Here is a 13,118-nt window from a genome sequence, read left to right as displayed (position 1 = left end):
CTCGGCATTACCGCGCCTCCCAGTGGTGCAATTGGATCCAGAGGGTATAATTAGCTTACACTAATTAGGATAACAAGTAGTATGCAACCCATGCTGAGGTCAACAGTGGGTATAGATATTCCGTTGACGTGCCGTAATGCCGGATCGCTGATGCCGGAAAGTTGTCAAGGCTTCTTCCGTAAACTCCGACGGCATGGGCCAATGCCTTTGTGTTTTGTAACAAGGTTGTCATATTGATATTCTGTATGTTATCGTCTCTCTCGTGATAGTTTGCGTCGTATGGAACCCCGGCGTCACCTCCGAACATACCGACCTCCTTCCATGTCTTTAATCCGTTGGCGCCGCTGAAAAGACCTGCAAAAGGGATTTTGGCATCAAAAAATGTGGCGTAGTCGCTGCGGTTGCTGATCTCGGTCCTTGTGAAGTTGACGCCCTGAGCCTCGAACCCCTGTGTTAGAGTTATCTCGGCTTCTCCTGAGCCATGCGGTCCAGGCGTCCCGAAAGAGGAACCATGCCCATCATATACCTTGAGGGCGCCATTGGGTGAGCCAAGCATGTTGGCATCGAGGTAAAGGCGTATCTTCTGAAGCTCCTCCTTGTGGGCAGTATACATCCAATGTTTGGAGCCTAGCAAGCATGGTTCTGAGGCTGTCCAAAAGGCGAACTTAACTGTCGAGTTCGTTTTGAACCTCGAAAGCTGTGTGGCTATTTCCAGAAGACTGGCTACACCACTGGCATTGTCGTTGATGCCTGCGCTTGAACTGACTGAATCAGTATGCGTACCAACCAACAACATCTTGTCCTTGTTTCCATATTCCTAGGTTGCAAACACGTTGTAGCTTTTCGAAGTTAGTATGAAAACATAATACACCAGTTCAGCGGTACAAACCTAGAGACCTCCTTGTACTGCATATAAATGTCAAAAATGTTAACGGATAGGGGAAGTCTATGTGCCATTATGCGTTCGGCATCTCTGTAAGCTATTTTTGCCGATGGGATATGACGATCATTAAGCCCGCCTAAGCTTGGAGTGAGTTGCGTGAACTCATACATTAAGAGGCCTATGGCTCCAGCTTCACCCGCGGCTATTGACTTGTCAGAGAGAGAACAGCCGCCTGCACCGACCATCACGACCGACTCTAAAGCCTCTTGTGGATAGTCAGCCTAATGATATTAGCAATAGTCGTCAAATAAGTTATTAATCTACTTACAGCTTTGCATCCTACCCCATCAACGGCTACGAGGGGGCGTTCAGTAAAAGCGCATTCGGGAGACCATCCCATCGGCTCAACATCGAAAGCTTCACCGTTCGCCCACAAGGTAGCTTTGCCGTTGATCTGTATCAAATCGTGGAAGGGCTGGACCTCCACGTAGTAACCCTGGGACTTCATGTGATCTTGAATATACTGGACGCCAGATTAGTACCCACATATATGTGTATAGCTAACATGTGTACCTGTATAGTTTGGTTGTGGCCAGCAGAGCCAGTTATTCTGCTCCCATGGTGTACGTCTGCGATCTTTTGCAATGCCTTTAAATGCTCGTGGAGGGCAGTCGAGTTTATAAGGACAGGAAGTGTCTGTATTCCTTTGTTAGTTCCACGGTCTGTCTCAACGAAATAGTATTTAGCATTATACCTCCGAGACCAAGACACCATCGCATTTATCTATGGTCGCCTCGGCTATAGGTAGAGAAGCGAGTAAAGCTGAAGCCACGCAACTTCGTAGGAGAATAGTTAGTTTCATCGTAAAGGTGTTGTAGTAAATTCGGCCTAATGCCGAACGGATAGAGCAGCAAGAATAAAGTAGTAATGCAGCTAGCTATAGACAGTGTTTGATAATAAACTATTAAGATGATAATAGTACGCGGGATTCGAATTAATGAAACCTGTGTGTCTATAGCTCACATTTCCAAAAGTGTATAATGCTAAAGAATAAAATATTGATTCAGATGTTTTGGATGTTAATTATTCACCTGTTAAGTTATATTATGATGTCCACTTCTCCTTCCCCTACATCTTTTATGGGAGAAGTAGAAGGTTCCTTCGGAAGTACACATTAAGGAGCCTATGGAAGGCACATGCGTCGTCTTTTGAATAAGGCGGAAATGTCGACTTTACAGGTAGTATTAGAAACTTATTACAGCAAGACAGAAGACATCATTTGAAGCTATGGATAACATACCTCCCAAGACCACTCCTTTATATAGAGGCGACACTCCAGGACACCTCTATTATTTTTAGGTATACTATCTACGAGTCAATTAATTATGTAGAATACCTATGCAAATATGTATTAGGTTCGCTCCGTCATGGTACTTACAAGTTGGGTTACATACTGCATAGGTAGGCATAGTTTTACCCCTATTACCTAGGTACGTACCCAGGATGCAACTTTGAGACTTCAACAATTTCTCATCCGCTGGGTTAGGCATCTAATGGAAAGCCGCTTGTTAGAACTAATTGTAAAATGTTTACTTGGTTGGGGACAACATCCATTTGCTGTAGTATGACTTCTTTATTCGTCATAGTTCTCCCGCAGGAACACAATTACCTAAGTTACTAGAGACTACGTTGTTGTCTTAAACCGGCTTCAACTTTAGTTACTTCATTTAAAGTCTCCAAATCCTCGCGGGGTCGACAGGCTCCCCGCACCTGAGGATTAGACGATGCTCTTTTTGGCATTGAACGACCTGGGAATATCTGCCGAGCCCAGCTTCAGAGACTAGCTATAGTCTGGTCCCATGACACAGCTCTTACCAAGATGGCCCTTCGGAACAGGGGTCTTCATGAGCTCAATCTGGAGGGACATATATACTTGGATAAATATCAAGCCGAGTCAGGGCCAGATACAAATCCTCTTGTGCATGTGCGTCCAAGTATAATCCAGATTGAACTTCACCTTTAGACACTATGGGATCTGAACTAGCAGAGCTGAAGGAGCAGGTGGCTCTCCTCCGAAATGAGGTTTCGCGCATCTCAGACGAAGCTGAAGTGCGAAAGACTCACTTCAAATATGGCTACTATCTTGATAAGTGCCTATATAATGAGGTAGGTGAAAATTGACTATATTCTATGTTATTTTTACTAACCGACATGGGTTCAGGTTGTGGATATGTACGCGGATCATCCAGATACTTATGTGGAATTCCTTGGGTCACGATATAGAGGAAAAGAAGGCGTTAAAAGACTCTACAATGGTCGTTTTCAACAGAGCTTCGTTAATGGACGTAACGGCCCAGTCCGCGGTTTTCTGCTGGACCACATTATGATGCAAGATATTGTCGATGTCGACCCTAGCGGAACACATGCCTGGTGCAGAATGCGCGCTCTGATGCAGGCCGGAACGCATAAATCCGTCAAGGAGACTCATCCACGCGGACACGTTCAATGGTGGGAAGGTGGCCTATATGAGAACGAGTATATCAAAGAGAACGGTGTCTGGAAGTTATTCCGATATCGATACTTCCCATTTTGGCATGCTGAACATGAGAAGGGCTGGTCTCTAACCAAGGAAAACTACATCCCATGGCCCAGCAAGACTTACCCCGAGGATCCCTTAGGTCCTGACGAGATCATCGAGCAGAAGATGCTCTGGCCTGACACGCGCGTGGTGCCCTTCCACTACCCGCATCCGGTGACGGGAAAGAAGATCGAGGACGACGATCTTCGCGCGCCGCACTTTGGTAAGGATGCAAGCACGTCCGAGGCACCGCTCACTCTAGCACTGCCGGAGGGGCAGACTCGGCCTGGAGCGGGGAAGACCTGGACGAGCGAGGGCTCGGTGAGGGTTCTGCCTGATCTAGTTCAGAATGTGTAGTGCTGGGTTGCAATATATAGCCTAAAGGGGAATAGGGGGTCGTCTGGAATCTGGGGTAAAGAGTCTCTACATATAATCGACCCCACTTCCCCAACGCCGAGATCCATGGTAGACACGAGCCTATAGTTACATACGCGAAGATGTTCTATTTAAACGTATTTTCATATGCCTATTTTGGAGTCGTGGTATAACTGCCGACTGAGTGAAGATCGTGCCAGCTTCTCCACACCTTAAACAGTCTAGTTAGTTTAACTATACCACGTTGTCATCGGGTTATTCGACACGACCGGTACCTCTAACCGGCTCCGTCTGTAAGCCAAAATGGGTTGTCTATGTTGTATTTCACATGGGAATCATAACATCTCCGAGCGAGGTTCTCCAACCCAATAGTATTTTCACAATTACTAACGAGATAGTTGCAAACTATGGCGCATCTTGAAGCTATCGCCTCCGAGGTATCGTTGTATCCGTATAGCAATGGGAAGAGGACAGGTAGTCGGGTTAAATTCCCAGACACGGCAGCATTCTCGTCAATGAACAAACCCTCGCGTTTTGAGGGAGACATTACCAATCTTGAAGTTACAGGCGAGATCCCTCGTGATATCAACGGGACGTTCTATCGTGTACAACCGGTGAGTGGAAAGTGTCAGAACATACGCGGATTGTAATAAAACTTTCTAATAAGGGTGTAGGATCATCGATTTCCGCCAATATTTGAAGATGATATTCATTTCGTAAGTTGACTCGTAGCTTACCTTAATAGCTCCGTCGCTGATCCCAAGCTCAATAGAATGGTGATGGTACGTCAAGAGAAAAGGGGTCATTTAGACTCTAACTTACTGAATGGCGGAAATAAACAGGTAGCGTCACAGCTATCCGCATTAAAGACGGACACGCCGACTTTAAACAGCGGTATGTGCGGACAGACAAGTTTCTAAAGGAGGAAGAGGCACGGCAGAGCCTATTTGGTCGGTACCGGAATCCGTACACAGACAACGAAAGCGTCAAGGGCGTGATCCGCACTGTCAGTAATACTAACGTCACATTCTGGCGAGGCATGCTCCTAGCAAGCAAGGAGGACGGCCCGCCATTCGCCATGGACCCCGTCACGCTGGAGACCATCGGAAGATACGACTTCGAGGGCCAGATCACGGCTCCGACGTTTACTGCGCACCCCAAGTTCGACCCGGACACCGGCGAGATGCTATGTTTTGCGTACGAGGCCGGAACTGATGGTTCTGATTGTGAAGCCGATGTCGTGACTTGGACTATTAACGCCGACGGCCAAAAGACCGAGGAATTGTGGTTCAAGGCGCCATTCGCCGGCATGATACACGACTGTGGTGTCTCGAAGAATTACACGGTGCTCCCGCTCACGCCGCTCAAGATGTCTCTTGAGCGCCTTAAGGCCGGCGGAAATAAATTCGCGTGGGACCCGAATGAGGACCAGGTTTACGGGATCGTGCCAAGGCGCGGCGGCAAGCCGGAGGATGTGAAGTGGTTCCGAGCTGACAACGGTAAGTACCTCCTAACTATGCTTCCGGTCAGGAACTTGCCTAGCCGAAGTGAATCCTCTTGCAACCTGCATGTCACACTCAGTCGAGAAACCATCTAACATCGCCATCCAGGATTCCACGGGCACGTCGCCGGGTGCTACGAGAACGAAGACGGACACATCGTCTTCGACCTCACAGTCGCCGACGGCAACGTATTCTTCTGGTTCCCTCCGGACGGCGAGAAACCCGATCTACCAGGGCGACAGCGCCTAAGCAGCCCAACATGCCGATGGGTCTTCGACCCTCAAGCCAAGTCCGGCACGCGCGTCAAGGCGTCCGTCGAATGGACCACGAACGGCGAGTTCTCGCGCATCGACGACCGCTACGTAACCAAGAAGTACGAGCACTTCTGGCAGCTGCGCGTGGACCCCGCGCGGCCGTACGACTTCGCGCGCTGCGGGCCCCCCGCCGGCGGCCTGTTCAACTGCATGGCGCACTACACATGGGACGCCGGCTCAGGCGACAAGCCCGGCAAAGAAGACGTGTATTTCGCCGGCCCGACCGCGACGTTCCAGGAGCCGGTGTTCATCCCCAGGGACGGCGGCAGCGAGGGCGAGGGGTACCTAGCCGCGCTGAAGAACAACCTCGACGAGCTGCGCAACGACGTGGTCATCTGGGACGCGCTGGACTTGGCTAAGGGGCCGCTGGCCACGCTGCACTTGCCGCTGCGGCTGCGGCTCGGGTTCCATGGCAATTTCGTGGATCATCGCGATATCGAGGCGTGGCAGGAGCGTCGGAGGGGAGAGCTGGGACCTGTGCTGCCGGCGAAGGAGCCGCTGCCGTGGCAGAAGGCGTTTGTGGCGAATGGGGATCGTGGGAATGGTGCGACGAATGGTCATGGGTCTTCGTAGGGCTTTTGGTGTAGTTATACATATGTACTTGTTACAACAAAGTGAAGCTTTCTTATGGCCGTATATTATATATCAGTTTGGATGTCAAGATGTTTCTTGGGTGGTATTAATCGAGTGATGCTACGTTGGGCACATAATCTCTTTAGGTGCTAATTGGATACCTGGGTATAGTACAAGACCCGTTGAACATCATTGGTCAGAGTTACCCATCTAAATCCATAAAGAGTATATACTGAGTTTTTACTGGGTCATGATTCGTCAGTCCTATCGAAAGAATGTATTGTAACAGGTACTTTGTCCTAACTACCTGATGTCCATGGGCATTGAAGGTTTGTGTGCTCTAAGGCGATTAGTCTTAGGCCAATAGACTATGTGTTATTTCGCCCACGAGCCTTTGATATCTACGTGGAGCTAGCATTATTTGAATAATAGATACTTGTGGTATATTAAACATTCATTATACATATACAAGCGTAGGTCTACGTATTACTCCTACCGTATGGGCCCATAGGAGATACTATTAACAACATGCTTTCCCAGACAGAAGGTCTCGTATAAACGCAATAGGTGAGTCTACAATCGGATGAATATGCCGTAACTTTAGAGGCCGTATCCCTGAACGAGACAGCAGAAAAGCATCCAGTCTTTCAATTTCCTCGTCATCCTTCCCCTCTTCAACAGTACGATCTAATTTGCCGTCGTCAAAAGCGATACCATGCCATAAGAATATGCCTAGAATTTGTGCTTTTCGAATAAGTGCAACACGCTTAGAGTTTTGTGATAACTCAGGAACCTTGGAGAGGAGTTCCGCCCAGAATAAATTACGAAGGTGTTTGGCTTCGGGATAGTAGACGAAATGCCCATCTTTGTCTTCCCCAAGTAGTTCCTGCAGGCCATACATACCAACACCAAAAGGAAGATATTCAGCCTCAGCCCAGTCGAGCAAACCCAACAGTTTTCCCGATTCTGGGCATACCATTATATTCGAAGGTAAGAAATCGCCATGGCTTAATGTCCATGGCAGGGCCTCGATTTCCGGTAGGTCAGCAAGGACAGATCTCGCGATGCCGCGAAAACGAGATGGGATATTCTTTGTCATCAGCTCCATTCGCCAACGCAACGAGGAGCCCACCATCCTTTTCTCCCGTACATCACTATGGTTTATTCCATTGCGCCAGCTCGTAGCTTGCAGATACGCGAAATCGCGCACAATCTGTTCTCGTCGCGACTTTGCCTGTAAAGTCTTGGTCTCAGCGCGAAGATCCGCCAAAGAGACCCCTGGTATTCTTCTCATAGAGAAGACGTAAAGACCTGTACTTCCTAACTCCCCTAGAAACTCGGTTTCGGGAGCTAAGGGGCCGAAAATCTTGCAAGCGGTATTTGTGATGCTGATGTCGAGTTTATGGGCTAATGGCCGAAACTGGACGACTATTTCCTCTCCGACGAAGACCGTATACGAACAGTAACCTTGAAACGGAGCGGGTCGCGCTGTCTCGGAATATCTTGTCATTACGAATGTGTCACAGTCATGCTTAACGCTTGCCGGTAGCTTGCAGCGGTCGAAAAACGGTGCGAATGAGACACCCGAATCCTTGGGCTCGGCCGCCATGGTGTTTGTTTATCGGGTAGCTACATCTGAAAAATACTGACATGGTGTAACATGAGAACCCACGAGAAGGAGATGTGCCTAAGCTCATACTTATATACAGAAGATGTAGCTGGACTGCTTATTCAGTAGTTCGGCACGGTACCATGTGGAAGAACAACTGGATGAGGGGTAAATGTGTAAGTCGAGGTTAGCTGATAAGACGATTCAGCCACGCAAACCCTTGTGACCATTATGTAACTGTTGGAGGAGCTCTCAACCGGGAGATCCCCCCCACGCGTCGCATATGCAAACACGCTCTCTAAGGATCAACTTATTACTTGCAGTGCATGGCATGAGGCTTGGAGTGATTGGTTAGGTTAGTAAATATCAGATGCATGCCACAGCGGCTATGCATGTAAGAACGGATCGTTGGTTCTACATCTGGACCTGGCTGCATACGTCTTGAACTCTTGAACCGATGTTCTCCGAGTTGCTTTGGTCCCTTTTTTTTTTGGTAAACGTCGGGTGATAATCTGGCAATGAGCAGTGTGACTGCTACCGTGCCTTTAGGATGAGGCTGTTAGCTGAGATGAGATGGCTGAGCTCAGCTAAGGTAAGGCAATATCTCTAATATTGCTTAGGCAGATGGACTAACCAGATATTAGATATTGGTCGCTTGACTTACATGGGTAATTCTGTTGGAACGTACAATTTGAGAGAAATGTTAAAATGATAAGAGTAACTATTGTGATCTCCGTTGGAATATTCTAACATTTATGTTAAAGAGGGATAATTATGGTTGTTGTGTTGGTTTCAATGATTCAAGTTAGGTTTAAGAATGTCTTCTTTAGTTTGGATGTTACCTAATCAGAGATTCAGAGATTCAGTTATAAGTGAGAATGTGGAAACCATTTTATGATATTAGCGCATTACATATATGTATAATGTATGACTAATATGAATATATCGATGTTATGCATATATATTAATAACCTCTAAGAGAGAGGCTGATTCTAGCACTCAATCTTACTTACTATTATTATCGCAACTATCGTTCTGTCTAAACAAGGGAATATAGCTAGTGTAAACCTAGATCAATTATTGACATGATTTGGAAATATGTCCATTTGTCCAGATGTATACGTTAGATACCTACAGAGCCTCCATGTCTTAGTTAGCAAAGAGCTTTGACTAACTGTCTTGTAAATAACTATCGAATTCGGATATTGATGTCATGTCCTTCGGTGTAGGAGAACTCAAGGAACACTTACACGGCATGTTAGGCTCCTCGCTACGTCGGCATTGCCGTTTACTTTAGACTACGTCATATCATACCTAAGGTAGGTATGTATACAGAGATCTAAGAACTTGAAGGTAGTTACGTCCGATACATTATGTAGGTAGTTACCTAACTTGTAATACTTAGATTCTTAAAACAAGTAGGCGCTGTTACCTCTATTTATGGAAATGACTCTCTTAATCAAGTATGACCTTCCTTTGCTTATCACATGGATGCAATTGAAATCATTGAGCGTCCTAGTTAGGTAATACTTGTTGCCTTTTAGTTTCGCCCCCTGATATATAACCTCTTCCAGTAATATCCAGTAACACAAGATTCAATATATAGGTAGCCTTACCATCACCAATCCCTTATGAGATTCGATATTCAGTTCTGGCAACGAGTTGATATATAATCAGTATTCTTTTTCTTTTTCCTACCTTCCATAACCAATCTTATTAGACCGAGCCGTGATCAAGGGTTGACACGGACTTACGAACAAAATCCTATCTACCATGAAGAAGCGTATTGTTATTTGTTGTGATGGGACTTGGCAAAATTCGTACGACATATACAGACTACCCCCAACTAAACGAGTACTACTAACATGTCTTAGGGACAATGGCTACGTTAAGCCATCTGCTTCCAATCCTGTACCGACCCTCCAGATCCCGTCGAACGTAACACGCATCTCAAGAGCTTTCAAAAGGGGTTGTTCTAATGGGACATTCCAAATTATCTATTATCAGTCCGGCGTCGGCTCTAGAGCAGGTGTCGTCGACAGAATCATAGGCGGTGCATTTGGAATCGGAATAGCAGAGGTTAGATTACATTATTATCTTGGCAGTCATGGAAGCTCACTTAAAACTAGAATATTCGCGAGGCTTACGCCTATATTTGTGCGAACTATGTTGATGGGGACGAAATCATTCTTGTCGGTTTCAGCCGCGGAGCTTTCACTGCGAGGTCTATCGGCGGAATGATATCTGATCTAGGTTTGCTCACCCGCGAGGGCATGGAGTTCTTCTATCCGGTCTTCAAAGATATGCAGAACTGGATGAATCCCCATTACGAGGATCAATTTCCACAGGTGCCATTCCCAAATAAACCAAAAGGGTCTCGCGCTGCCGACGAGTACCGTGACATGCTTGTTAAGGTATTGTGTTGATAAGATCCTCCTGGATCTTGAAATTGCTAACTAGTGGTAGAATGGATATACCCGGGTACGCCAAAATAAAGGCAATGGAGATTTGATTAAGGTCAAAGCCATTGGTACAGCTAGCAAACACCATAACCTGAGTGTAAATAACGAGGGCTAACCATCTTGACAGGTGTATGGGATACAGTCGGCTCGTTGGGTATTCCCCAAGGGAAGACGAGGGAGATTTTAGCTCGACTCGGAATTAAGTGGCGTAGCCATGAATAAGTCTAACCCACCCTGGGCCATCTGACTTATATAAGCTGACAATGGTTTACGTACAGGTTCTATAATACTAGACTGTCTAATAAGATCGAGCATGGGTTTCATGCCCTCGCATTAGACGAAACCCGCGGTCCGTTCAGCCCGACATTATGGGAGCGGCAACCAGAATATCGAGACACTTCAGATCTTCGACAAGTTTGGTTCCCCGGTAGTCATGGAAACGTGGGAGGTGGTTGGGCCGATCAAGGCGTTTCTAATATAACCCTTGCTTGTGAGTTCCCCCTTTCTCCTATGTATGCCAATGCTTATTCGCCTGAATAGGGATGATGGATCAACTCTCTTCCGTTGGCTGTGAATTCGTAGATGACGCCCTTGAGAGACTCTACGATCGTAATGTGAAATATTACCACAGTTTGACGCCGGAAAAGACGAGACGCGAGAAGCTTGCTAACTATTCTTGTGGATGCTGCGGGGCCATTCGACAGAAAGAGCCCCTACCTTGGGCAGCAATGCCTATCTTTCATCCGAACAAACCTGTCCGCCCGTGGTCCCTGCATAGCATCCAAGCGGTGAAGAGCCCAATTTATGATCTCGTTGGACGCGTTACTCGTTCGCCTGGCATGTACAGGAAGATGAATCCTGAAAATGGACGGCCGACACGTGCCTTTCTTAAGGATACGAACGAGCGCATCCACAGTTCGGTGCGCGTCCGCCTTGCGTGTGAAGGTTTGGGGCTCAACGACTCGAATATTTGGGAATGTAAAGCCTTGGTACGAGCGTGGCGTCCTCGTCGCGTGGCTCAAACATTTTCTGACCCTGTGCCGCACGATGCTAGTTGGGGACGAAAAGCTAATGGCGATACTGGAGGGAGGCAGTCTAATACCGCCAACGGTAGCAGCGCTGCTCCTAGTAAAGCCATTTATGACGCAGAGGAAAGCGAAAGTACTACTACGCAAGGAGGCAGTTCCCGCGAGGAACTACGCTGGGTCTGGGAGTATATAGGTCCTGAGGCGGGTGCTCCGTATGTTCGGACATTGGTGGAAGAGAACATAGGTCCGTGGGAAAGACATTTGCTGGAGTTATCTTCTGGCAAAGTGCACGTTCGCGAGTACGCGGATGCCCAGGATGTCAATAATCTCAAAGCTTTCAGTAGTGGAGTTCCTGCGAAGAAGTCGATTCTGAGGAAGGCGAACAAATCGACTCCATGAGTAATGGACAGATGGAAGCTGTGAGAGACGGGTCACGGTTGGATGCATGACACTTCTTGGCGTTAGTATCGATAGATGGTAGCTTTTTTAAAACAGTGTTTTGTCTCTGATAACTAGTTATTAATAGAATACCTAAGATTCTATTTGAGCTTGAATGTGATATACTTGAGGTTCTTGATACAAAGGGTTATTGGTTTATTAAGTGTTAGTTAGGAATAAATGTAGCGAGTTTATGTTGAATTAAGCACATCACGTGAGAATAGGCAACGAATTAAATGATAGTTTAAATGTGAATTCGACCACTTCTAAGATGTAGCCTAAGGTCAACAACCATCTTTAAGATAGGTATTCAATCAAGGCAAATTTGGATTTTATATTTATACGACCTTTATCATACCATCTCAATAAGCCTAGTAGACATGTTGTCTATTCTTCGAAAGGCGCGGTTGAAGGATAAGGAGATGAGGATCCTAATGCTGTAAGTTTAACTCTTCCTGATCCCCGTAATTTACAAGTGGGTTAATAACTAATGAAATAGGGGCCTGGATAATGCAGGCAAGACTACGATCGTTAAGAGGGTAATGAATGAGGATGTCAATACAGTCAGCCCGACTTTGGGTTTCATTATCAAGACGATCGAGTATGAGGGGTGAGCTTCGGGGACTTGTCTCTATATCCTGTCTTGATTGTTATGATGGATAATATTAACCTTTGAATAGATATAAATTAAACATATGTGAGTCGAGATAAGCACTGACCAAATAATGGCTGGGTATTGAATGGAAATAGGGGATGTTGGTGGTCAGAAAACGCTGAGATCATACTGGCGTAACTACTTTGAGAAGACGGACGCCCTCATATGGGTCGTCGATGCGACAGATCGGCTAAGAATTGACGACTGTCGAGAAGAACTTCATGGGCTACTACAAGAAGAGGTTCGCATATCCTGTTATTGCTCTATGGATTGATCTTGTAAACCTGAAGATATGGCTAACGGACGCATGGTACATAGCGTCTCTCAGGAGCCAGCTTATTAGTCTTCGCTAATAAGACCGACGTTCAAGGCTGCATGGACGAGACCGAAATACTGGAGGGACTACAACTCGAAGCGATCCGGACACATCGGTGGCATATCCTACGATGTAGCGCTATGACGGGGGAGAATCTGAAGGAGGGATTGTCGTGGGTGGTTGAAGATGCGAAGGCAAGATTATTCTTGTATTGATGGACACATATTTATTCGACGTATTCGTACTTTGTAGATGTCAACACATGACATTATGTCGATGCATACAACATAAGAATTATACGAAACACGACATGACAGACTAGATGAAAGGTTCATGTCATATTTATCAATTTGCCTATTACAGTACGAATTCGGAGAGGTGAAAG

At 46.5% G+C, this 13,118-nt stretch overlaps 6 protein-coding genes across 6 annotated transcripts; 4 read left to right on the top strand and 2 right to left on the bottom strand.

Moving 5' to 3' along the window:
- Positions 1 to 64: 64 nt before the first annotated feature.
- On the bottom strand, positions 65 to 1,391 carry GL218_01636 (putative leucine aminopeptidase 2; the record flags this gene model as incomplete). Its single annotated transcript, XM_033578113.1, has 3 exons — positions 65 to 761; positions 1,052 to 1,164; positions 1,212 to 1,391. The coding sequence occupies 3 exons, from the start codon at positions 1,389 to 1,391 to the stop codon at positions 65 to 67; spliced, it is 990 nt and encodes a 329-aa protein (XP_033439160.1).
- A 1,520-nt stretch (positions 1,392 to 2,911) lies between these two features.
- GL218_01635 (uncharacterized protein) lies at positions 2,912 to 3,818 on the top strand (the record flags this gene model as incomplete). Its single annotated transcript, XM_033578112.1, has 2 exons — positions 2,912 to 3,049; positions 3,105 to 3,818. The coding sequence occupies 2 exons, from the start codon at positions 2,912 to 2,914 to the stop codon at positions 3,816 to 3,818; spliced, it is 852 nt and encodes a 283-aa protein (XP_033439159.1).
- A 425-nt stretch (positions 3,819 to 4,243) lies between these two features.
- On the top strand, positions 4,244 to 6,225 carry GL218_01634 (Lignostilbene-alpha,beta-dioxygenase isozyme III; the record flags this gene model as incomplete). The annotated part of the gene is made up of 5 exons (XM_033578111.1): positions 4,244 to 4,450; positions 4,511 to 4,552; positions 4,609 to 4,618; positions 4,679 to 5,335; positions 5,447 to 6,225. The coding sequence occupies 5 exons, from the start codon at positions 4,244 to 4,246 to the stop codon at positions 6,223 to 6,225; spliced, it is 1,695 nt and encodes a 564-aa protein (XP_033439158.1).
- Positions 6,226 to 6,745: 520 nt separating this feature from the next.
- Positions 6,746 to 7,834, bottom strand: GL218_01633 (uncharacterized protein; the record flags this gene model as incomplete). The annotated part of the gene is made up of 1 exon (XM_033578110.1): positions 6,746 to 7,834. One exon carries the CDS (start codon positions 7,832 to 7,834, stop codon positions 6,746 to 6,748), a length of 1,089 nt encoding a protein of 362 aa, XP_033439165.1.
- Positions 7,835 to 9,607: 1,773 nt separating this feature from the next.
- GL218_01632 (uncharacterized protein) lies at positions 9,608 to 11,723 on the top strand (the record flags this gene model as incomplete). Its single annotated transcript, XM_033578109.1, has 5 exons — positions 9,608 to 9,654; positions 9,709 to 9,913; positions 9,964 to 10,248; positions 10,603 to 10,786; positions 10,837 to 11,723. 5 exons carry the CDS (start codon positions 9,608 to 9,610, stop codon positions 11,721 to 11,723), a joined length of 1,608 nt encoding a protein of 535 aa, XP_033439164.1.
- A 419-nt stretch (positions 11,724 to 12,142) lies between these two features.
- GL218_01631 (ADP-ribosylation factor-like protein 2) lies at positions 12,143 to 12,948 on the top strand (the record flags this gene model as incomplete). The annotated part of the gene is made up of 5 exons (XM_033578108.1): positions 12,143 to 12,201; positions 12,262 to 12,372; positions 12,443 to 12,459; positions 12,513 to 12,658; positions 12,736 to 12,948. The coding sequence occupies 5 exons, from the start codon at positions 12,143 to 12,145 to the stop codon at positions 12,946 to 12,948; spliced, it is 546 nt and encodes a 181-aa protein (XP_033439163.1).
- Positions 12,949 to 13,118: the final 170 nt, after the last annotated feature.

The sequence above is a fragment of the Daldinia childiae genome (assembly GCF_008694065.1).
Source record: "Daldinia childiae strain JS-1345 chromosome Unknown Scaffold2, whole genome shotgun sequence".
In the NCBI taxonomy this organism is placed as follows: Eukaryota; Fungi; Ascomycota; class Sordariomycetes; order Xylariales; family Hypoxylaceae; genus Daldinia; species Daldinia childiae.
This window is presented reverse-complemented; position numbering and strand designations above follow the sequence as displayed.